Below are 23,511 nucleotides of genomic sequence, written 5' to 3'. Positions count from 1 at the left end.
TCCTCACCATTGGGAACTTGTTTGAAACGTTCTGCATGATAACTCTAATTGATGTTGGACAATAATTTTTCATCAGGTTCGGTGTTAATTTAGTTTTATGTGAGTACACATGTATAAAACGTGACATGCATCATATCAGGGGTGGGTTTAGAGGGAGCTACGTAGATCTGTCCTTGCGTACCACAATTTGTAGTATTTTGTATTGTAGACAATCATGTGTGGCATCAATAAGATTTGTGAACTTTGTGAGTGTTTAGTCCACTGATGATGTGATAGAATGTAGCCACTTGGTAAACTATTTATCATTTCTTGCCAATTATTCTCCAGTGTTTATCTTGCTAGTTAATCAAAGGATATTAGCAATGTAACTTAGATAACTTTCAACCCCAATACTGATACAAGTTGGACAGTTGTATATAACAAGCCACACTAATTCCTAGTCCTCTTTCATCATGCTATAGATCTTCCACTGACAAGAATGAGATGTATTTGTATAGTGTTATGGTAAGATTAAATACAAATTTTATAAGCAGTGAAGTACACCATTTGTTGTGCAACTGTAAACAAGTACATGTAGCTACTTGACCTCTACTATGAGACTGTGAAATAACAAACAAGTCATGTATGTTTACTGTTCCAATACTTGTTTCTTCAGCAGTTTGAGTTAAGACACATGTGGTGTGCTCAGCTATCTTCTTCCTTATCCACTTCCTCTGTTACAAAGTGCTCCTCTACTAGAATGTTACATCTACAGCCATAGCCACCATGCATACACATTCCTGTACTGTAACTAATAACTTCAGTTGGTTTACAAGGCTAACAGCCCTTGCATGCATTCTTATAAAGTGCACAAATGTTGGACGTGAAAGGAGGAAGGACATTTTGAGTCTCAAGACAACTGATAAACATCATGAGGGTTAAATCATTATATTAACTATAGCAAACAAAAGAAGTCAACAATGATGATTTTGAACAAACAGACAGCAATCAATACGACCAGTATTTTGACACCTTAGTTTACCATCAGGTAAGATTTCATATCCATTAGAAGTACAAGAACTCTACAGCTGTCCTTGCCCTGGTAAATGGGACTCAATCTATCAACTCAAAGTACAAGCTAGTGTTGACAGCTAATAGCCCTGAACTTCTGTTGGTGCATGACATGAGATACAGATCTCTGCAGCTAGCATATTACCAAACACCATTACATATAAGAAAGGAAAAATACAGCAACCCAGAATAGCTGTAGCTAGTAGGAAAAAGCCTAAAAGTTTATAAAGTACACTGTAGTAGTGCTTCTTGAGGGAGACCTCCATTGGCATGAAAGGAGACATGTCCACTTATCTGATCCTCTGACAGTAGGAATGATGTTTGGTAGTTGTTGTGCTTCTTCTTATATAATGGCAGATATAATGATGGAGAACTGTTGAAGGAAGCATAACAGCAAAGGTTCTGGCATTTACAAAATATTTCTCTTTGAATGGTTGTCCCTGAAGCAACTCATTACATTGTCCAGATGAGGACACTATATACTCATTCTTATTACTGACAGGTTGTATGTAACTCTTGCTCAATAATAATCACATGCACAATTCAAAAAGAATTAAGAGGTTATTACACTGTATAGCAATGCAAATTTTTAGCCTTTAGAATAACACATTTAGTGACTTTACATCTACGAAGTGCCACCCAATAATACACATAATCAGTCAGTTAAATTCTTGGTTCACTAAGCTAACCATTCCTTATATACACCAACTATACAGTTTAAATATTTTGCTTGTGGAAATGTGGAAACACAGGAGCTATAGCAGCTGTCACTTATATAATACAAACTGTTTACACACCTTAGTGTTTTACTTTACCTCTTTACAAGACCTGTCATGTGATACACCTCTGAAACAATAAACACTGAATGTAAAAGTACAAACAATTTTCTATCACAACAACTTAAACTTTAGCTTTATAGTTGATTGTCAACATGTATTCATACAGTAGTCCCACCATCATCAATAAAACTAAACACTGCTATTGGAATAGTAGAAGTGACTGTTCTATTAGAGTGTTTTGTCTAAGATGTGCATTCTATTAGAGTAATTGAATGGGGCTCTGTTCATCCAAACTTTCCAATCATCAAATGTAACATTGATTATTAGGCAATTTTCATGGTGACAATAGTGAATATGGGATTGAAACCTTACAGAATTTATGGAATCAGGTCCTGTGGTATTATTGGCTCTAATTTGTAACTGTTGCTGCTCACAGGAGGAGAGAAGTGGAGAATAATATTAATGAATATGTAGACATTCACTTCATGTTAACAATAAGGGCCAAAAACTTATAATTATTTTAAAACAATAACACTTTCATTATTTCAGTATCACAGTTGGTGGACATAGCAGCACAGATATGACGTCCACCATCTACAATCTCTTCTGTAATTGTAGACTGTATTTGAAAGTACTTCTAATTCCTTTTCAATATTAGCTTTGTACTCCCTATACTAGATCCTTCTTCAAGCTCTGCTCCATTATTTGTACTGTCAGAAGCTAAAATAGGTGTTAGTTGTGGCCGAAACTAGTTGTGTATATATGTGATAGTTTTATTATGGCGAAGGGGTCATAGTTGTAGAAGTCAGATTGAAATAGCAACCTGCACCACACAACAGTGGCTATATGAAGTCACAGTTATGTGTCCAATCTGCATTTTCAAAAGGTTTCTTTTTTGGGGCACCATTTGACTTAAAATGCAATCAGTGTAGCTAGCTAGTCTTTGCTTGCTGTGACAGTCTACTATTATGCAATGCCTTAAAATCCAATAGCAGTGTATACTGTTTTCCAATAAAATTACTTCCAACTGAACATCTAGCTACAGTATATAACTATATAGTTCCTTTTTTATCAGATCTCAATTTGTTCACAATCTTTCATCACAATAATAGATTCTATCTTGTATGTGATGTAATTTCCTAGTCCCCAGACCACCTACGTAGCTCTAGCATATGCACATTCTGAACATACATGTACTCCATGCACACTCTGGTGAGTTTTTCCCCCTCCACTGACTCTGTATTTGACAGTTAAATTACAGTGCTTGCTACCAGCAAGTCTCTGTGAACAATCTGTTGAATTTAATTAATTTTCTTGGCCTGACACAGCAATTTCTAATTAAGTTGCTTATCAGGAGGATGTTGGATTATCCTGCCTGTAAAAATATTTCATCCTCTCAGAGAATTTTCTTACTTAATTAACTGTTGTAAATGCTTTTTCTTTGTAAATACATCTTCCTTGTCATTCCCACACAAGTTCCTTTTGTGGTCACATGCGTCCAAGGACTTATATACCTGCCATTTATTTGTTTAATATTTTGTTCTTGTTAATGTTATTGTTTGTTTGTACACTTTCTGCATCAATTATCAATGGTGGTTTCATTTCAACATCATATACTTTGAACAACGAGACTGTAAATCACACTATTCAAAGTATATAGTGTGTTTAGTATCGATCATGTGTACATGTGTAACTGATATAGCTACTCATCTCCCTCCCCTTCCTTATGTTATTTAAGATGTAAAAACAGACTATGTTATGTGGTCTCTCTCCATTATCTGGCCATCGATTATCCGAACATTCCATTATCGGAACTGTAGAACCTCCAGTCCTTCTCTTCCCCCCCGTGGACTTACTGTGCAGGACTTTATATTGACACCAAAAACAAACTGGATTCATGCACACTGCTTTGAGGTACAAAAAACCAATAGACAAAGAAAAAGACAACAAGTTATTATGCATAAACTGTACACTGTGAAGAAATTGTGACAAAGAAGTTTGAATTTTTGTTCTATATAAGATTGAGATACTCTAATAGAATAGTCACAATTCTAACAGAGCATACGATTATATTGGTAAGTTTTGTGCATATGTGGCTGGATAAAGGGGTCTTATAGCCTTTCCTGTACTTGGCATTGTGTGTATGGTACCAGCCTGAAATTTGGTCACTTTACACTTTTAACATACACTATTCCTCGATGTAATTTTAATACAATAGGTTAAACACATGATGAGTTATGACTCGTCAAATGTGGAAATTTGGAAAAGCTATAAGACTCCTTTTCCGGTCACACAATTATGACAATATTGCCTAGTTCTGTTGACAATAGCTACTTTTCAAAGCATATATTTCATTAGATAACTATCAAAATATCTGAACAAAGTATAATTTTAAATAGCTAACTAGAGTCGTAGGATGTATACACATCTTTCATCCATCCAGCTATACCAATCAAAGTTATGCAAAAGAATATAGCTAGCTCCTAGTGAATAAAAGTTTTATTGTTATCCCCTCAGCCTCCCCCTCCTCCCAGTAGTAGTGTCTCCTAAATCCACCTATGACACTCATGCAGGACCCAACAAGTTCGGAGGGACCACTGTATTAGCTAAACTTTCCGTCCTTTATATGACAGTTTAGTCAGTATTACAACTGCTAGAGAATAATGATGCCATTTCATTATAGAGCGTTATGAAAAAAAATTACAAACATAATCTCAGTAGTTCCTGTGGGGACATGCTACCAGACTCCCCTAAAAAAATAGAACCAGCTGTCACTTTTCTTAGTCACCCAATATAAATACCTCTGGTAGTAACCTCTTTCCCTCCACCGAAATCCTGCTGTCAGAAACTTCCCACCAGTATCTACCTTTGCTCCGTCTAATAGCTAGCGTTTATCAACTAGACTTAGCTCTCTGTATCTTGCAGCATAGCACTTCTTAGACTAGTGCAGTACATTGCAATTATGCAAGTTTTAAGCTTACGTCATTATGTATGCGTCATTATGTATGCGTCATTATGTATGCGTCATTATACGTACGTAATTCATAGCCTTGAAAGTCGTGGGGCGTGCGCTATTCTATCTCAATCTCGATTTCAATCTTAGGGAGAAGTTGAGAGGTACTCAAGGCGGCAGAAGCTGTGAATTCCAAATCTTCATCGTTATAGTGTTCAGAATTCAGATGGGTGAAATTTCAGTTGCAGTTCGTGTTGTTTACAACGGTGGTTGTGACTCATCAAGAGATGAATTTGAAAGACTCTCAGCTGCAATAATAGACGCATTCCGAAGCACGGAAGTAACTTCTGACATTCCAGAAAACATTCAAAATGTTCGTGGTAAGCACATTTAGAACCCAGCGTTACATTTTAATGTGTTAAATTATTGTTTTTCTTGCTGAAGCTGAGCTAGAGCCCTTTGAAGTGTTTGTGAACGATTTCCTGGTCTACTCCAAACGTTATGCTCGTCAATATCCTGACCGTGAGGAGGTGAGTATTGAATCATGATGTGGCATATACTCATGCACTGTACAAAAAAGCTCCAGACAGCATTGCATTCACATCAGCACATGTGACATGCATGTGATCCATTAACAGTTTGCAAACAAAGATTGTGTATTGTGCTGAGCATAATAGATGCTGGGGTTAATGTAGCCAGAAGAACACCCTAGATATGCTCGTAATACACATGTGCATGGGAATTTCACAACTGGCTTCTGATCTCATTGTATAATCTGTGTTACAGATTGTACAAGTGGTTCAGGAAGTTTACAATAGAGTCTGGCCACCAAGGAGAATAGATGGTGGACCTCGTATCATCTGTAATGTATTATGATTAGCTTACTCAGATAGAAGATGTGATTTACTCCAGTTGAAGCTGCCGACTGATAATGATACTAAACAACCCTGTAATGACTTGTTAACTGTTATAATGGATTGACAATCTGTATGTGTGTATAAATTGATATGTTTACACTATAATGTATCCTCACCATTGGGAAGTTGTTTGAAACGTTCTGCATGATAACTCTAATTGATGCTGCACAATAATGTTTCATCAGGTTTGGTGTTAATTTAGTTTTATGTGAGTACACATGTATAAAACGTGACATGCATCATATCAGGGGTGAGTTTAGAGGGAGCTACGTAGATCTGTCCTTGCGTACCACAATTTGTAGTATTTTAATTGTATTGTAGACAATCATGTGTGGCATCAATAAGATTTGTGAACTTTGTGAGTGTTTAGTCCACTGACTGATGTAATAGAATGTAGCCACTTGGTAAACTATTTATCATTTCTTGCTAATTATTCTCCAATGTTTATCTTGCTAGTTAATCAAAGGATATTAGCAATGTAACTTAGAAAACTTTCAACCCCAATACTGATACAAGTTGGACAGTTGTATATAACAAGCCACACTAACTCCTAGTCCTCTTTCATTATGCTACTGATCTGCCACTGACAAGAATGAGATATATTTGTATAGTGTTATGGTAAGATTAAACACAAATTTTATAAGCAGTGAAGTACACCATTTGTTGTGCAACTGTAAACAAGTACATGTAGCTACTTGACCTTTACTATGAGACTGTGAAATAACAAACAAGTCTGTATGTTTACTGTTTCTTCAGCAGTTTGAGTTAAGACACATGTGGTGAGCTCAGCTATCTTCTTCCTTATCCACTTCCTCTGTAGCTGTTACAAAGTGCTCCTCTACTAGAGTGTTACATCTACAGCCATAGCCACCATGAATACACATTCCTGTACTGTAACTAATAACTTCAATTGGTTTACAAGGCTAACAGCCCATGCATGCATGCATTCTTATAAAGTGCACAAATGTTGGACGTGAAAGGAGGAAAGACATTTTGAGTCTTAAGACAACTGATAAACATCATGAGGGTTAAATCATTATATTAACTGTAGCAAACAAAAGAAGTCATTAATGATGATTTTGAACAAACAGACAGCAATCAATACGACCAGTATTTTGACACCTTAATTAGTCTACCATCAGGTAAGATTTCATATCCATTAGAAGTACAAGAACTCTATAGCTGTCCTTGCCCTGGTAAATGGGACTCAATCTATCAACTCAAAGTACAAGCTAGTGTTGACAGCTAATAGCCCTGAACTTCTGTTGGTGTATGACATGAGATACAGATCTCTGCAGCTAGCATATTACCAAACACCATTACATATAAGAAAGGAAAAATACAACAACCCACAATAGCTGTAGCTATAATAGGAAAAAGCCAAAGAGTTTATAAAGTACACTGTAGTAGTGCTTCTTGAGGGAGACCTCCATTGGCATGAAAGGAGACATGTCTACTTCTCTAGGTGTGATGTTTGGTAGTTGTGCTTCTTCTTATATAATGGCAGATATAATGATGGAGAATTGTTGAAGGAAGCATAACAGCAAAGGTTCTGGCATTTATAAAATATTTCTCTTTGAATGGTTGTCCCTGAAGCAACTCATTACATTGTCCAGATGAAGACACTATATACTCATTCTTATTACTGACAGGTTGTATGTAACTCTTGCTCAATAATAATCACATGCACAATTCAAAAAGAATTAAGAGATTATTACACTGTATGGCAATGTAAATTTTTAGCCTTTAGAATAACACATTTAGTGGCTTTACATCTAAGAGATGCCACCCAATGATACACATAATCAGTCAGCTAATTCTTGGTTCACTAAGCTAACCATTCCTTATATACACCAACTATACAGTTTAAATATTTTGTTTGTGGAAATGTGGAAACACAGGAGCTATAGCAGCTGTCACTCACATGATGCAAACTGTTTACACACCTTAGTGTTTTACTTTACCTCTTTACAAGACCTGTCATGTGATACACCTCTGAAACAATAAACACTGAATGTAAAAGTACAAACAATTTGCTATCACAACAACTTAAACTTTAGCTTTATAGTTGCAGGGGCGGATCTAGGGGGTGGGCTTTGGGGGCTGAAGCCCCCCCCCCCCCCCTTCACTTTTAGGTTTTACTTGATCAATATGCTGAGGGTTATAATGAAATTTTGTCTTAGCATAATTATATGATCACTAATAATACAAATACTCATAAACCCATCTTATAAACATCTTTCCAAGGCATTATCAGTGGATTTATGCTATAGGTTATGCAACAAGGACCCGGATCAGCTTTGGAGGTGTACAAGATCGAGATACTCTAATAGAGCAGTCACCTAACTACTCTAATAGAACATTCAGTGGAAGCATAAAGTTGATTTTGTTATGGAATTTTTCCAAATCTGCCTGCGCCTATAGATACAATGAAGTGCATTGGTCTGCGCCTATAGATACAATGAAGTGTATTGGTCTGATTAAAAGGCTTATTCATTTACTTGTGTAGTATTACCGGTATTGGTATACTTAATTCAGGTACACAATTTCCATTGAAAATGCTCACAGATTCAATCTCGTATCATTCAAATTTCACAATTTTCCAGTTTCAACATTATTATTCTATCATGCACATAATTGTGAGAGGGTGCATCATGTGCTTGATTGTCTGAACCTATACCCAAACCTTTCCATTAGCAAATGCTGCAGAGAGCCATATTATCTAAAGGCAGTATATAAAATATATCTACAGGCAGAAATATGCATTTTATGTGGAAATGTCTCCAAATTGCAGTATTTAGCATCTATTTTTCAAAAATTTCCTGGGGGGGGGGGGGGGGGGGGGCATGCCCCCAGACCCCCTAGTTCCAGCATGCTTTGCACACCTCCACCCAAGAGATTAGTACCTTGAGTTAGCCCCCCCTTTTATAAATCCTAGATCCGCCCCTGAGTTGATTGTCAACATGTTTGCATACAGTAGTCCCACCATCATCAATAAAACTAAACACTGCTATTGGAATAGTAGAAGTGACTGTTCTATTAGAGTGTTTTGTCTAAGATGTGCATTCTATTAGAGTAATTGAATGGGGCTCTGTTCATCCAAACTTTTCAATCATCAAATGTAACATTGATTATTAGGCAATTTTCATGGTGACAATAGTGGATATGGGATTGAAACCTTACAGAATTTATGGAATCAGGTCCTGTGGTATTATTGGCTCTAATTTGTAACTGTTGCTGCTCACAGGAGGAGAGAAGTGGAGAATGATGATATTAATGAATATGTAGACATTCACTTCATGTTAACAATAAGGGCCAAAAACTTATAATCATTTTAAAACAATAACACTTTCATTATTTCAGTATCACAGTTGGTGGACAATGGACATAGCAGCACAGATACGACATCCACCATCTACAATCTCTTCTGTAATTGTAGACTGTATTTGAAAGTACTTCTAATTCCTTTTCAATATTAGCTTTGTACTCCCTATACTAGATCCTTCTTCAAGCTCTGCTCCATTATTTGTACTGTCAAGAGCTAAAATAGGTGTTAGTTGTGGCCGAAACTAGTTGTGTATATATGTGATAGTTTTATTATGGCGAAGGGGCCATAGTTGTAGAAGTCAGATTGAAATAGCAACCTGCACCACAGAACAGTGGCCATATGAAGTCACTGTTATGTGTCCAATCTAAATTTTCAAAAGGTTTTCTTTTGGGGCACCATTTGACTTAAAATGTAATCAGTGTAGCTAGCTAGTCTTTGCTTGTTGTGACAGTCTGCTATTATGCAATGCCTTAAAATCCAATAGCAGTGTATACTATTTTCCAATAAAATTACTTCCAACTGAGCACCTATATAGCTCCTTTTTTATCAGATCTCAATTTGTTCACAATCTTTCATCACAATAATAGATTCTAGTAATTTCCTAGTCCCCAGACCACCTACGTAGCTCTAGCATATGCACATTCTGAACATACATGTACACCATGCACACTTCGGCGAGTTTTGCCCCTCCACTGACTCTGTATTTGGCAGTTAAATTACAGTGCTTGCTACCAGCAAGTCTCTGTGAACAATCTGTTGAATTTAATTAATTTTCTTGCATGGCCTGACACAACAATTTCTAATTAAGTTGCTTATCAGGAGGATGTTGGATCATCCTGCCTGTAAAAATATTTCATCCTCTCAGAGAATTTTCTTACTTAATTAACTGTTGTAAACGCTATTTCTTTGTAAGTACATCTTCCTTGTCATTCCCACACAAGTTCCTTTTGTGGTCCTGTTTGGTAACTTTGGTCGCATGCGTCCAAGGACTTATATACCTGCCATTTATTTGTTTAATATTTTGTTCTTGTTAATGTTTATTTGTTTGTACACTTTCTGCATCATTTATCAATTATAGTTTCATTTCAACATCATATACTTTGAACAACGAGACTGTAAATCACACTATTCAAAGTATATAGTTTGTTTAGTATCGATCATGTGTACATGTGTAACTGACATAGCTACCCATCTCCCTCCCCTTCCTTGTGTTATTTAAGATGTAAAAACAGACTATGTTATGTGGTCTCTCTCCATTATCTGGCTGAACATTCCATTATCGGAACTGTAGAACCTCCGGTCCTTCTCTTGCCCCCCCCCGTGGACTTACAGGACTATATATATTGACAGCAAAAACAAACTGGATTCACTCACACTGCTTTGAGGTACAGAAAACCAATAGACAAAGAAAAAGACAACATTATGCACTTTACATGTATAAACTGTACACTGTGAAGAAATTGTGACAAAGAAGTTTGAATTTTTGTGCTATATAAGATTGAGATACTCTAATAGAACAGTCACAACTCTAACAGAGCATACAATTGTATTGGTAAGTTTTGTGTATATGTGACTGGATAAAGAGATCTTATAGCTTTTCTAATTGCATGTACTTGGCAATCCATAACTTGACTTGTGAGTATGGTACCAGCCTGAAATTTGGTCACTTAACACTCCTAAAATAGCACACTATTCCTGGATGTAATTTTGACAATAGATGATGAGTTAAGGTAAGTGTTTCTATTATGGGACACTTAAGAATGGTTGCATACAGATAACTCATAGGGACTTAAATTTTTGGACCAAAGACTCATCAATGAGTCTATTAACCTCAGTAAAAAAATTAGCCATATAGCATAACCCAATGATGAGAACTTGTAAGGTGTCTCAATGTTGTCAGTGTACATAATTATGGTGCATATTATGAGACAAAAAAATGTGAAAACTATTTCAATATCCTCTAACGTGGAGCAGGAAGCACGTAAAGCAATAAAATTTTGACCAGGTATGCACCAATAGGTATGTTCCATATAGAGTATTAAAATTTAACGGACATTGCTTGCAAGAAAACAGATTTTTATATGGCTTCCTGACATGTAAATGTCCATAATTATGAGACAGCTGATCATATTATGAGATGGTTCTACTTTCAGATACTGACAGTTGCAAATAGCTTCTAATTTACGTGAATTAAGGTACACTAAAACATTTACTAATACATCTTTTAATAAAAACAAAGTATATTGACAGTCAGTGCAGTACAATTCCAATGCAGAGGTAGATCTAACCACTGTATGTGTTTCCTTCATTTCAGATGTTACTGAAACATGCCAAAACTAACTCCAGTCCTTAGCTGAGTGATTTCAAACGCCCTGTTATGAAGATGAGATGCTACACATAATTGCATTTTGTCATATTTAACAGCTTTTTACAGGGTCATTTTTAGACAGCAAAATTAAGGTTGATTTACATGGTTTTAACCTATATCAACATCTTCAGCAACTCACATGAGTTATAAACTGTTTAGCTAAACTTTTTACACACTTGTGAGAACTGGCATGTCAAAACACCTTTATGGCATTCTACGCACACTGAAGTAAGTGCCTAATAGTAATTATGACTCAAATTATCCAAGTGTCCCATAATACATACTGTTTCATATTAGGGACACTCACCTTATGACTCGCCAAACATGGAAATTTGGAAAAGCTATAAGACTCCTTTTCCGGTCACATAATTATGACAATATTGCCTAGTTCTGTTGACAATAGCTACTTTTCAAAACATATACTTCATTAGATAACTATCAAAAATTCTGAACAAAGTCTAATTTTAAATAGCTAACTAGAGTCGTAGAATGTATACACATCTTTCATCCATCCAGCTATACCAGTTAAAGTTATGCAAAAGAATATAGCTAGCTCCTAGTGAATAAAAGTTTTATTGCTATCCCCTCAGCCTCCCCCCTCCCAGTAGTAGTGTCTCCTAGATCCACCTATGACACTCATGCAGGACCCAACAAGTTCGGAGGGACCACTAGCTGTATTAGCTAAACTTTATATCCTTTATATATGACAGTTTACAACTGCTAGAGAATAATGATGCCATTTCATTAGAGCATTATGAAAATAATATAATCTCAGTAGTTCCTGTGGGGGCATGCCACCAGACTCCAGAACCAGCTGTCACTTTTCTTAGCCATCAAATTTAAATACCTCTGGTAGCAACCCCTTCCTTCCCCCGAAATCCTGCTGTCAGAAACTGCCCACCAGTATCTACCTTTGCTCCGTCTAATAGCTAGCATTTCTTAAGCACTTCTTAGACTAAGTGCAGTACATTGCTTAACCTTACGTCATTATGTATGCGTCATTATACGTAATTCATAGCCTTTGAAAGTCGTGGGGCGTGCGCCATTCTATCTCAATCTCGATTCAATCTTGGGGAGAAGTTGAGAGGTACTCAAAGCGGCAGAAGCTGTGAATTCCAAATCTTCATCGTTATAGTGCTCAGATGGGTGACATTTCAGTTGCAGTTCGTGTTGTTTACAACGGTGGTTGTGACTCATCAAGGGATGAATTTGAGAGACTTGAAGCTGCAATAATAGACGCATTCCGAAACACGGAAGTAACTTCTGACATTCCAGAAAACATTCAAAATGTTCGTGGTAAGCACATTTAGAACCCAGCGTTACATTTTAATGTGTTAAATTATTGTTTTTCTTGCTGAAGCTGAGCTAGAGCCCTTTGAAGTGTTTGTGAACGATTTCCTGGTCTACTCCAAACGTTATGCTCGTCAATATCCTGACCGTGAGGAGGTGAGTATTGAATCATGATGTGGCATATACTCATGCACTGTACAAAAAAGCTCCAGACAGCATTGCATTCACATCAGCACATGTGACATGCATGTGGTCCATTAACAGTTTGCAAACAAAGATTGTGTATTGTGCTGAGCATAATAGATGCTGGGGTTAAAATTCTACCCAAAAGAACACCCTAGATATGCTATAATATATTCTGTAGTATACTACACATGTGCATGGGCATTTCACAACTGGCTTCTGATCTCAATGTATAATCTGTCTTGCAGATTGTACAAGTGGTTCAGGAAGTTTACAATGGAGTCTGGCCACCGAGGAGAATAGATGGTGGACGTCGTATCATCTGTAATGTATTATGATTAACATACTCAGATAGAAGATATGATTCACTCCAATTGAAGCTGCCGACTGATAATGATACTAAACAACCCTGTAATGACTTGGTAATTAACTGTTATAATGGATTGACAATCTATATGTGTATATAAATTGATATGTTTACACTGTAATGTATCCTCACCATTGGGAACTTGTTTGAAATGTTCTGCATGATAACTCTAATTTATGCTGCACAAAAAATGTTTCAATAGGTTCAGGCCGAGTGTTAATTTAGTCACGTTGTATGTGAATAAAACATGACATGCAGCATATCAGGGATGGGTTTAGGGGAGCTACGTAGATCTGTCCTTGTGTACCATAGTTTGTAGTTAGTATTGTAGACAATCATGTGTGGCATCAATAAGATTTGTGAACTTTGTGAGTGTTTAGTCCTGCACTGACTGATGTGATAGAATGTAGCCACTTGGTAAACTATTTATCATTTCTTGCCAATTATTCTCTAGTGTTTATCTTACTAGTTAATCAAAGGAAATTAGCTTAAAAAACTTTCAGTCCTAGTCATCTTTCATTATGCTATAGATCTGCCACAGACAAGAATGAGATATATCTGTATAGTGTTATGGTAAGATTAAACACAAATTTTATAAGCAGTGAAGTACACCATTTGTTGTGTAACTGTAAACAAGTACATGTAGCTAATTGACCTCTACTATGAGACTGTGAAATAACAAACAAGTCTGTATGTTTACTGTTTCTTCAGCAGTTTGAGTTAAGACACATGTGGTGTGCTCAGTTATCTTCTTCCTTATCCACTTCCTCTGTAGCTGTTACAAAGTGCTCCTCTACTAGAGTGTTACATCTACAGCCATAGCCACCATGCATACACATTCCTGTACTGTAACTAATAACTTCAGTTGGTTTACCTAACAGCCCATGCATGCATTCTTATAAAGTGCACAAATGTTGGACATGAAAGGAGGAAAGACATTTTGAGTCTCAAGACAACTGATAAACATCATGAGGGTTAAATCATTATATTACCTGTAGCAAACAAAAGAAATCATCAATGATGATTTTGAACAAACAGACAGCAATCAATACGACCAGTATTTTGACACCTTAGTCTACCATCAGGTAAGATTTTGTATCCATTAGCAGTACAAGAACTCTACAGCTGTTCTTGCCCTGTTAAATGGGACTCAATCTATCAACTCAAAGTACAAGCTAGTGTTGACAGCTAATAGTCCTGAACTTCTGTTGATGGCATGATATACAGATCTCTGCAGCTAGCATATTACCAAACACCATTACATATAAGAAAGGAAAAATACAGCAACCCAGAATAGCTGTAGCTAGTAGGAAAAAGCCAAAAAGTTTATAAAGTACACTGTAGTAGTGCTTCTTGAGGGAGACCTCCATTGGCATGAAAGGAGACATGTCCACTTCTCTAGGTGTGATGTTTGGTAGTTGTGCTTCTTCTTATATAATGGCAGATATAATGATAGAGAATTGTTTAAGGAAGCATAGTAGCAAAGTCTCTGGCATTTACAAAATATTTCTCTTTGATTGGCTGTCCCTGAAGCAATTCATTGCATTGTCCAGATGAGGACACTATATACTCATTCTTATTACTGACAAGTTGTATGTAACTCTTGCTCAATAATAATCTACATGTACAATTCAAAAAGAATTAAGAGGTTATTACACTGTATAGCAATGCAAATATTTAGCCTTTAGAATAACACATTTAGTGACTTTACATCATCTAAGAGGTGCCACCCAATGATACACATAATCAGTCAGCTAATTCTTTGTTCACTAAGTAGCTAACCATTCCCTATATACACCAACTATACAGTTTAGATATTTTTGCTTGTGGAAACACAGGAGCTATAGCAGCTGTCACTCACATGATGCAAACTGTTTACACACTTTAGTGTTTTACTTTACCTCTTTACAAGACCTGTCATGTGATACACCTCTGAAACAATAAACACTGAATGTAAAAGTACAAACAATTTGCTATCACAAAGACTTAAACTTTAGCTTTATAGTTGATTGTCAACATGTATTCATACAGTAGTCCCACCATCATCAATAAAACTAAACACTGCTATTGGAATAGTAGAAGTGACTGTTCTATTAGAGTGTTTTGTCTAAGATGTGTGTTCTATTAGAGTAATTGAATGGGGCTCTGTTGATCCTAACTTTTCAATCATCAAATCTAACATTGATTATTAAGCAGTTTTCATGGTGACAACAGTGGATATGGGATTGACCTGGATGAATGTATTAATATGTAGACATTCACTTCCTGTTAACAATAAGAGCCAAAAATCTTATACTTTCATTTCAGTATCACAGTTTTGGCCTTGGTAATACCTCGGTATGCTGGACAAAATTCCAGAGCCTCGTTTAAGAATAAGGGAACATGCATTCTTTTCACCATTTTTGCAAGGTATATATAGTATGCTAGAGGGAGAGTGTACATGTAAATTCAGCTATATACACCTTTTAACTTAAAAGCACCATATAAAGAAATAATTGAATGGTTAAAATATTTTATGGTCAAAATGTTCATATAGTAGACCATAATACAGTCATACATATAGGGTAAATCAGAATGTGTTTTATGAAGCTAAAAATTTGTATGGGTCATGAGCACCACAGGTACTATATACAACCACACAAAGTTTTATCAGAGTCTGGAATGTGACCCTAAATTCCTGTTTATTTGACATAGCAATAGAATTTAAAGCAATTTTAAAGCTTTAAAATTGCAAAAATCTTGCAACTTGTACCCTACTCCATACTGAAATTCTAGTTTATACTGTATAACCACGCAAAAAAACTTCTTGCTGTACCCTCTCCTGTAGCTATGTCAGCTCTGTATCACCACTGCTAAGAAGATTGGACTTATTAACTAACACTTTCTCTGCACTTTTCAGAATACATATAAATTTGTAGCCAATACAACTTACAATACACCACACAGGCAGGCCATGTTGTTTCAGTCTAATTACATAATTTGCAGTGATTAATTATATTGGCCAGTTGTAGGCTCTTGCATTCAGCTATAAACCATTCTTCCACGTAGGATGAAATGTAACTTGTACAATACTGTGCATATATATATTTGTAGTTTCAATGTTTTGATTGTAAATCATTCCATTAGTATTAGTAGATTCATAGTTCCTATACTTGTGAGATATCTATCACTTACAGGTGTCTATATGTGTATGCTGTTGGAATTCCCCTCCAAAAAATCTTGGCTGCACCCTTGTATCTATATAGCACTGTAATCCAGTGCCCATGCATGCATCATTGAGGATCATAACTGTCATGTTATCTACAAGGTAGTCACAAAGTTTTTGTTGATGATTGTTTTGATCAGTATGAGAAGTGCCTTGGGGTTTCCCCGTATAACTTGATCATTTTTATTTAATGTCATGTGGAAGAGTTGATTTTTTACTGTCTGAATGTTAATATTTATATGCACCATTATGATGATTTAAGAAGCTTTTTACTAATAAAATGATATATGTAGCTATATATACACAGTTGACGCCAGGGGAGTAGCCAAATTTTGATGATGCCAGGCCTAGCTACATGACATTGTTACAGTAGCTAGTATATGTTATAGGGAAAGCATTCCTTTGTGTGTGAAGCACACTATAGCATACAAAAATATGTTAATCTAAGAGGAAATTCTGAAAATTAGACCCCCTGAAACAGAATCTGAGAGTGATCAGCAGTCTATCACATTACAGCATTTATTTCGATGCTGTATTATGGTGATTGTTATATCAGGGTATTTTACTGACCTTCAATTTTATGTCAAGCTTTCTATGGAAATTTAAAAACATTATATCCTCTGAAATTGAATGTGAGACTAATGTTAACTGTTTATCTGAGCAGTTGACTACTGTATTAGAGTGACTGTTCTATTAGAACATCTTGATATTATTGATGCCTGAGTGGCCCAGTTGATGATGGTTGATACGTCTGAAAAACCTGCACTCAGGCCTCAAGTTGACTGAAGTATACGTAGAATGTGCCTTACAAGTTACTGAGGTTTACACATCAGGGTGATCAGACTATATATCACAGAAGCAAATTGGATCCCAAAAATTTGCAGTTCACTATAGTAGTTGACAGCACAAAGTAAAACACATAATACTCTTCAGTATAGTTAATACAAATCAAAAGTTATAATCTCTCAATTTCTTACAGCACCAAACTTAATGTGTACATGCATTACAGAAACACTGTAAATTACAGTTTACTTTCTTCACGTACAAAAAGCATAATAGGTTTATTATTATGTGTTTACAATCAAAGAATAATATAGGAAAGAAAAAATAAAGCAAATAATGTAGCAATACTCATCATGAATAAAACACTACTTCCCCATCCTGGGTGAGGGAAACAACAAGCATTCCTCGTTGGTTCACAGTAACTCCTGTTGGTTCCTGGTCTTTAAAGTCAATGGCAAAAACATAAGTGCCATCTTCCTTGAACACAAACACATTGTCCTTAGCACTAACAATCACTTCACCGTCAACGGTACAGAATACGCTAAATGGAAACTGCATACTTGCATGTTCTATAGAGAAGGAATATGTTATCTCTGTTGTGGTTGGGTCATCAATGGTGAGAACCTGTACTCTATGATTGTCAGTATCAGTAACAAACAGTTTATCTTCACCAGTATTAAGGGCCACATCAGTAGGGCGGCTAAAAGAGCTATCATCTTGACCACAATAAGAGTACCTGAATTGCTCTTTGCCATCCTCTGAGATATGATAGACCTGAATACGATTGTTACCTTGATCACAGATATACATGAAGCCACACTTAGATATGACAAGGCCTTGTGGATTTTGTAATCTGTCATCTCCAGTTAGTGACCATCCACTAAAATAAGATGAACTGATACCATCGAATGAACAACCACGATCATACAGTAAATAATCAAAGATGTTAGGAGTGTGCTCAGGTTTCTCAAACCTCATGATACAATTCTGAGCAGTGTTTGCAACATACAAATGACCATATGGATCTATAGCAGTCCCACTAGGTTTAAAACCTATTTGGTTGCCATTTGTAATAACACGGTCATAAAAATCAGATTTGTTGAATAAGATAAGTCTGTTGTCACCAGGGTCACTGACAATTAGAGCATCCAATGAATTTGTCAAAAACTTTGGTTCTCGTAAATTTCTTCTCTTGCGTTTTTTGTTGTAACCTTGAATACCATCGTACCTAGAAACCATGGGATAGTGAAACAAACTACCTTCCACCTGTATTTTCTCTACAACTTCACTTTTCCATATTATAGTCAACGTTTGATGTTTTTTCTTTTTAAAAGTACACAATAGAGTATAAACACCATTTTCATTTTCTTTGTATTTCCAATCACACTTAAAATCCAAGAATTTCCAAGCAGATTTACAATCCAAACCTACTATTTCTGACTTCACACTAAGATGAGCTACCTGACCCGAAACAGGGTGGTTGCTTTCATCATTTAGTATTACCTCTGCTTCAACAAAAGCTAATGTATTAGTTAAGACATTAACCTTACAGTATGGTGGATGGACATGATCAAAAGACAAAAGACGAGGTGTTGTACTAATAATGGTTTCTTTGCTATAGAATGATCCAAAATTAAAATTTGGCTGTTGTATACAAAACAAGGAAACTTCTTCTTCCCACACTTTGATTTCATGTATAACACTATCCTTCCAAGTAATGGCTAACTTATGATATGATTTTTCAGAAGTATACAATAAAACATAAACACCTTTCTCTTTGGTTTTCCAATCAACATTGGTAAAAAATTGTTTAGGTTTGTCCGACTTAAAGTCAAGATAAGGTAGTTGATATGAAACAGGAAGGCTTTGTTGATCCCTTAGTAGAACTTCTATCTCAATTAAATCCGATGTTTTATTTAACAGACTAACAGTACAATACGGAAGGTGAGGAGGATTACACATATGATGCAGCAATGACAGTTGATAGTCTAGCTCATCAATAGCAAAAGAATCATGCTCAAGTGCATTATCATCATCCGCCTTATAAACCGCTTCAAGATTTTTTTCTTGAGACAATTCGCCCATCTTGTCAGTAATCCATTCACTGTACATAAACAACTCCTTGGACCTAAATGGAAACAAAATGCTAGAAGTGAACTGTGTGCATTGTGACAAACGTTCCTTAAATTCATCCAATTTGGTTCTTTGTGTTATAAGTAAACCTTCTTTAGTTGACTTGAACGTTTCAAGGCCAGACAAAATATCTTCTTCGTGCTGATCCACAAGTTTTCGAATTTTCTCAAATGATTGGTGCACCCATTCAATTTCTTTAGTGACGTTTTCATTTAATTGTTGTTCTGCAATCTTGTTATACTGAATTGCCATGTCTGCGTTTTGTAACAATGACCACAACATCTCATTCATTTCTTTTATTTTGACTCTTTTCGCCTCACACACATTATTGACAGTATCAACATCATGTTTCTTTTGTGAACCAGAAGTTGAACAAGGACAGGCTGTACATACAAACTCACAACAGCTGTTACAATACAAATCAAGAGGATTTTTGATGTGTTCTTTACAGTAATCAGGTTGTGGTGAGCAATTCAAAATTACTTTAGGACTCTGTATGAAATCCTTTAGTGATACAACTTTGTGTGATTTGTATACCTTCAGTCTACAGTGACTTTTGTAACATTCTTCGCACATTTCTGCATCATCACAAACCAGACACCACCATGTGGCAGGAGTACCTTCCTCACATTGACCACATGTAGCCGTTAAATCTGAAGCATCTTTGTCAAAGGCTTTCCCGCACGCCTTTTCTATACCTTTATGTTTCTTGGTGATAGCCACAAGGCGACCAATAGAGGCATTAACAGGAATGTCGGCTATTTCTTCTTTGGAAAACACCGCACTGCACACGGCACAAGTAAAATTCCCAGTCTCAGCGTCCACTGCAGATTCAACGCATCTTACACAGAACGTATGCAAACACGGAACCGTCTTTGGTCCTACAAATACATTTTCACAGGAGGTACAGGTTAATTCTTCTTCTAGTAACTGCCATTCATTTTGAATATAACACGTTGTGTCCTGACATAACGATACACCCTTGTCTCGATCCTCGTGACGGTCATCCTCATCCCACAAATTCCAGCCATCCACCTCGAGGTCAACCTCCATCTTTCTCAGTTTTTTTTAGTCTCGGGTGGGCGGTGCATACTCACGTGCAGCTAAACGCATGCGCAAAACCAAAGTGAATAGTGTTGATGCTTTTCTAGTATCCCCTAGAGAATAGTAGACTTAAATCTATGTTTCTTGAGTATCTTGAAACATTTTTCCCCTTCACATTTATAACAACCTAGCTACTTCATAGTTGTGAGACAACAAAAAGGTGCACGCATGTTGCATTTGACTCCTGTGTTTCATGGGCTTTCCCTTGTAGGTCCCTAGAACTGAAGGATAGTTACGAATAAATGTTTTGCTGTTTTAGTGAAGCTGGCCATTCCAATAAGTCGTGTGGCCAGACTGCTTTAAAGTTGTTGCATACATACATAGCTAGCTACATACATACATACATACAAATTATACAATATACATACATACATACATACATACATACATACATACATACATACATACATACATACATACATACATACATACGTACGTACGTACATACGTACATACTTACATACATACATACATACATACATACATACATACATACATACATACATACATACATACATACATACATACATACATACATACATACATACATACATACATACATAGCTACATACATACATACATACATACATACATACATACATACATACATACATACATACATACATACATACATACATACATACATACATATATACATACATATATACATACATACATACATACATATGGCATACATACATACATACGTACAACTGTCAGACACTACGACTCATTATTCTTCAAAAACAGTTCTTCTTTACGGTTGGCCTTGCAATAAAGTTCTTGCTGGAATTGTGTCCCACAATTTTATCATCATTCCTTGTCTATATGATGGAATTAATCTGATATTCAAAAATGCAAGGGATTGGTTGGTTTTATCTGCCAGTTAACTAGTACTAACACTAGAGGGCTGGTGAACAAGGAAGGTACGTAGTTGGATGGTTTTACAGTCTATGAGATTGTCTGAGGAAATGGTTAGAGCAAAAGGATTGGAGGTTTCCTTGCCCCACTCCAGCTAAGAGACGACATCATCCAAGATCTGCATAAAGGGCAAAAATATCCTGACGATTAAATTTAAAAATGACCCACAGTGATATATAGGTTGCTCCAAATGTTGTTTCCTGTGACTCATAGCATGCTTCTGCCAAGTAAGAGAAGAGTCAAATGTATAAAGCCAATAATGCTCTTTACTGATCATGAAGTGCACAGCATCTGTAGTATGAATGTTATTCAAAAATAAGGGAGGATGTGTCTGAGTTATGGAAATTAATGAAGATGTCTTCATTGGGACAAAATTTCAAGGATGGTCATAATCACACAAAGTGGCTAAATCAATTTAAGTTGAGCAGTACTATGGTCGCTCTTGTGAGGGATAGTTATCAGAAGGTTAGTCTGGTATGATCATCCAAGTAGCTATCAACAAAATATTCTACTTCCATGGTGCCTGCATGCATGGTTTCAGTGTCTTTAATTATGACCACCTGTGTGCTGTTGTCCCACAGGCCTGACCACACCTCACTAAAGTCAAGCAATTTCGCTACATTTGGAAGTAGGCATTGCCAGGCAAATAAATATAATGGTTAGTAAATTGCATACTTGTAAAAACAGTATGAAGATAGGATAATTATGACAAGTCTAGTGGAGTAATAACTATGTTATAGCAAGTGGATTACTCTACCGCAAAAGCTAACCCATTCTGCCAAAACATTATCATCAGTCCTTTAATGTCCAAAGCAGCTAAAATCTAAAACAAAAATATGAAGTGTCAAAAGGCTTGAAAGACTGAATATATACATGGAGCCAGAATCTCAACACAAACTCTGTTGAATGCAGAGAAAATTTCATGACTCAATCTTCTCTCCATGTAGCAATACATTGTCTATAGGTATGTACCACAACAGCTGAACTTCATCCTAAACATCATGCAACTTCTTGCTAGCAGATGATTTATAGGGGAAGTGTTTTTCCTACTAAGGGTTTGTGAGAAGACACAGTATTGATTCCACAGTAATTAAAAATTAATAAAACTATAGTAAAGCTACAGTGTTCGTGCTCTCAATTCATTGAATCAGCTCTCACACACCTTAGTTTCCACTGAAACTGACATGTATCTCAGTTACTAACACTTTTCGTGCAGTATGTCATTGCATGCAAAGAACGTAACACCCTTAACCCTATACATCTACTCCTAGCTGCCTCAGATCAGCATGAGCACAAAATGCAACTCACAGCACCATCACCATTACTTTACTGTACATGTGTATATACAGCTCTAGCTATATGTTACATCTGTGACAATAGAATCTCTTCATTGGCCGTCTTGAACGATTCTACCCCAGCAGCCAGAAGAGAGCTGCATTTTCTTTAGGGTTCAATTCAATTGTTTGAAATCCAAATAATTGTTTCATCACAGCATTAACATCCTGATCAGTGACATTAACATGATGATGTAAAAGTTGAAGACCAGACATACACTGTAAGTCATGTAAAGTAAAGCTGCTCCTGATGTTGATTGACAGTTATATGTAACATGTAACTTGATATTGTACAGCCGGTTCAGTGATAGTTCTAGTGGCAGATTTGGGGGGGGTAAGGAAGCATAAAGGGAATGTGCCCGTCCCCAACCCCCCATCCCAAACAAAATACAAGATCAAGATAGAAATTTTTTTTGGATTTGGCCTGGAACTGTAGTGAGTGGACACCTTAGTTTACGTATGTAATAATGTAACAGATTTTCTATTGTTGTAGTTTACACTTTTCATTTATTTTATTTATTTATTAAGGCTTTACAGCACAAGTGCTGAAGGTCTGTAGGACACCTGGTCCTACTGCCTGTTTAAAGTTGTTACAGAAAGTATGTTTGAAAAGGTGAAGAAAGGAGAAAAATCCATGACTGGACCTGGACAGCCTCAAACCTGCAGCCATCTGATTAATTTACATTTTTTTCTTGAACTTTCTGTGCCCACACAGTTCTCTTTATGAAATCTAGTTGTGGTTGCATGAGACCAAGGTCTCAGGTCTCATTTTAAATAGTAATGTAATAGTCAGTAT

General features: G+C 36.3%; 3 protein-coding genes across 3 annotated transcripts; 2 read left to right on the top strand and 1 right to left on the bottom strand.

Moving 5' to 3' along the window:
- Positions 1 to 4,894: 4,894 nt before the first annotated feature.
- Positions 4,895 to 5,824, top strand: LOC136239370 (uncharacterized). The gene is made up of 3 exons (XM_066030106.1): positions 4,895 to 5,162; positions 5,227 to 5,312; positions 5,569 to 5,824. The coding sequence occupies exons 1-3, from the start codon at positions 5,009 to 5,011 to the stop codon at positions 5,656 to 5,658; spliced, it is 330 nt and encodes a 109-aa protein (XP_065886178.1). The 5' UTR covers positions 4,895 to 5,008; the 3' UTR covers positions 5,659 to 5,824.
- A 6,596-nt stretch (positions 5,825 to 12,420) lies between these two features.
- On the top strand, positions 12,421 to 13,376 carry LOC136239436 (uncharacterized). Its single transcript, XM_066030176.1, has 3 exons — positions 12,421 to 12,691; positions 12,756 to 12,841; positions 13,117 to 13,376. Exons 1-3 carry the CDS (start codon positions 12,538 to 12,540, stop codon positions 13,204 to 13,206), a joined length of 330 nt encoding a protein of 109 aa, XP_065886248.1. The 5' UTR covers positions 12,421 to 12,537; the 3' UTR covers positions 13,207 to 13,376.
- A 4,198-nt stretch (positions 13,377 to 17,574) lies between these two features.
- LOC136237682 (tripartite motif-containing protein 2-like) lies at positions 17,575 to 20,409 on the bottom strand. The gene has a single exon (XM_066027899.1). It carries the CDS (start codon positions 20,407 to 20,409, stop codon positions 17,575 to 17,577), a length of 2,835 nt encoding a protein of 944 aa, XP_065883971.1.
- Positions 20,410 to 23,511: the final 3,102 nt, after the last annotated feature.

Source organism: Dysidea avara, chromosome 11 (genome assembly GCF_963678975.1).
Source record: "Dysidea avara chromosome 11, odDysAvar1.4, whole genome shotgun sequence".
In the NCBI taxonomy this organism is placed as follows: domain Eukaryota; kingdom Metazoa; phylum Porifera; class Demospongiae; order Dictyoceratida; family Dysideidae; genus Dysidea; species Dysidea avara.
This window is presented reverse-complemented; position numbering and strand designations above follow the sequence as displayed.

Excerpts from the sequence above, each read along its gene's own strand:
- LOC136239436 (XM_066030176.1), top strand. The coding sequence starts at position 12,538 with ATGGGTGACATTTCAGTTGCAGTTCGTGTTGTTTACAACGGTGGTTGT. Across the intron at positions 12,692-12,755 it reads AAACATTCAAAATGTTCGTG|CTGAGCTAGAGCCCTTTGAA; the intron begins GTAAGCACATTT and ends TTCTTGCTGAAG. Across the intron at positions 12,842-13,116 it reads AATATCCTGACCGTGAGGAG|ATTGTACAAGTGGTTCAGGA; the intron begins GTGAGTATTGAA and ends TCTGTCTTGCAG.
- LOC136237682 (XM_066027899.1), bottom strand. The coding sequence starts at position 20,409 with ATGGAGGTTGACCTCGAGGTGGATGGCTGGAATTTGTGGGATGAGGAT.
- LOC136239370 (XM_066030106.1), top strand. The coding sequence starts at position 5,009 with ATGGGTGAAATTTCAGTTGCAGTTCGTGTTGTTTACAACGGTGGTTGT. Across the intron at positions 5,163-5,226 it reads AAACATTCAAAATGTTCGTG|CTGAGCTAGAGCCCTTTGAA; the intron begins GTAAGCACATTT and ends TTCTTGCTGAAG. Across the intron at positions 5,313-5,568 it reads AATATCCTGACCGTGAGGAG|ATTGTACAAGTGGTTCAGGA; the intron begins GTGAGTATTGAA and ends TCTGTGTTACAG.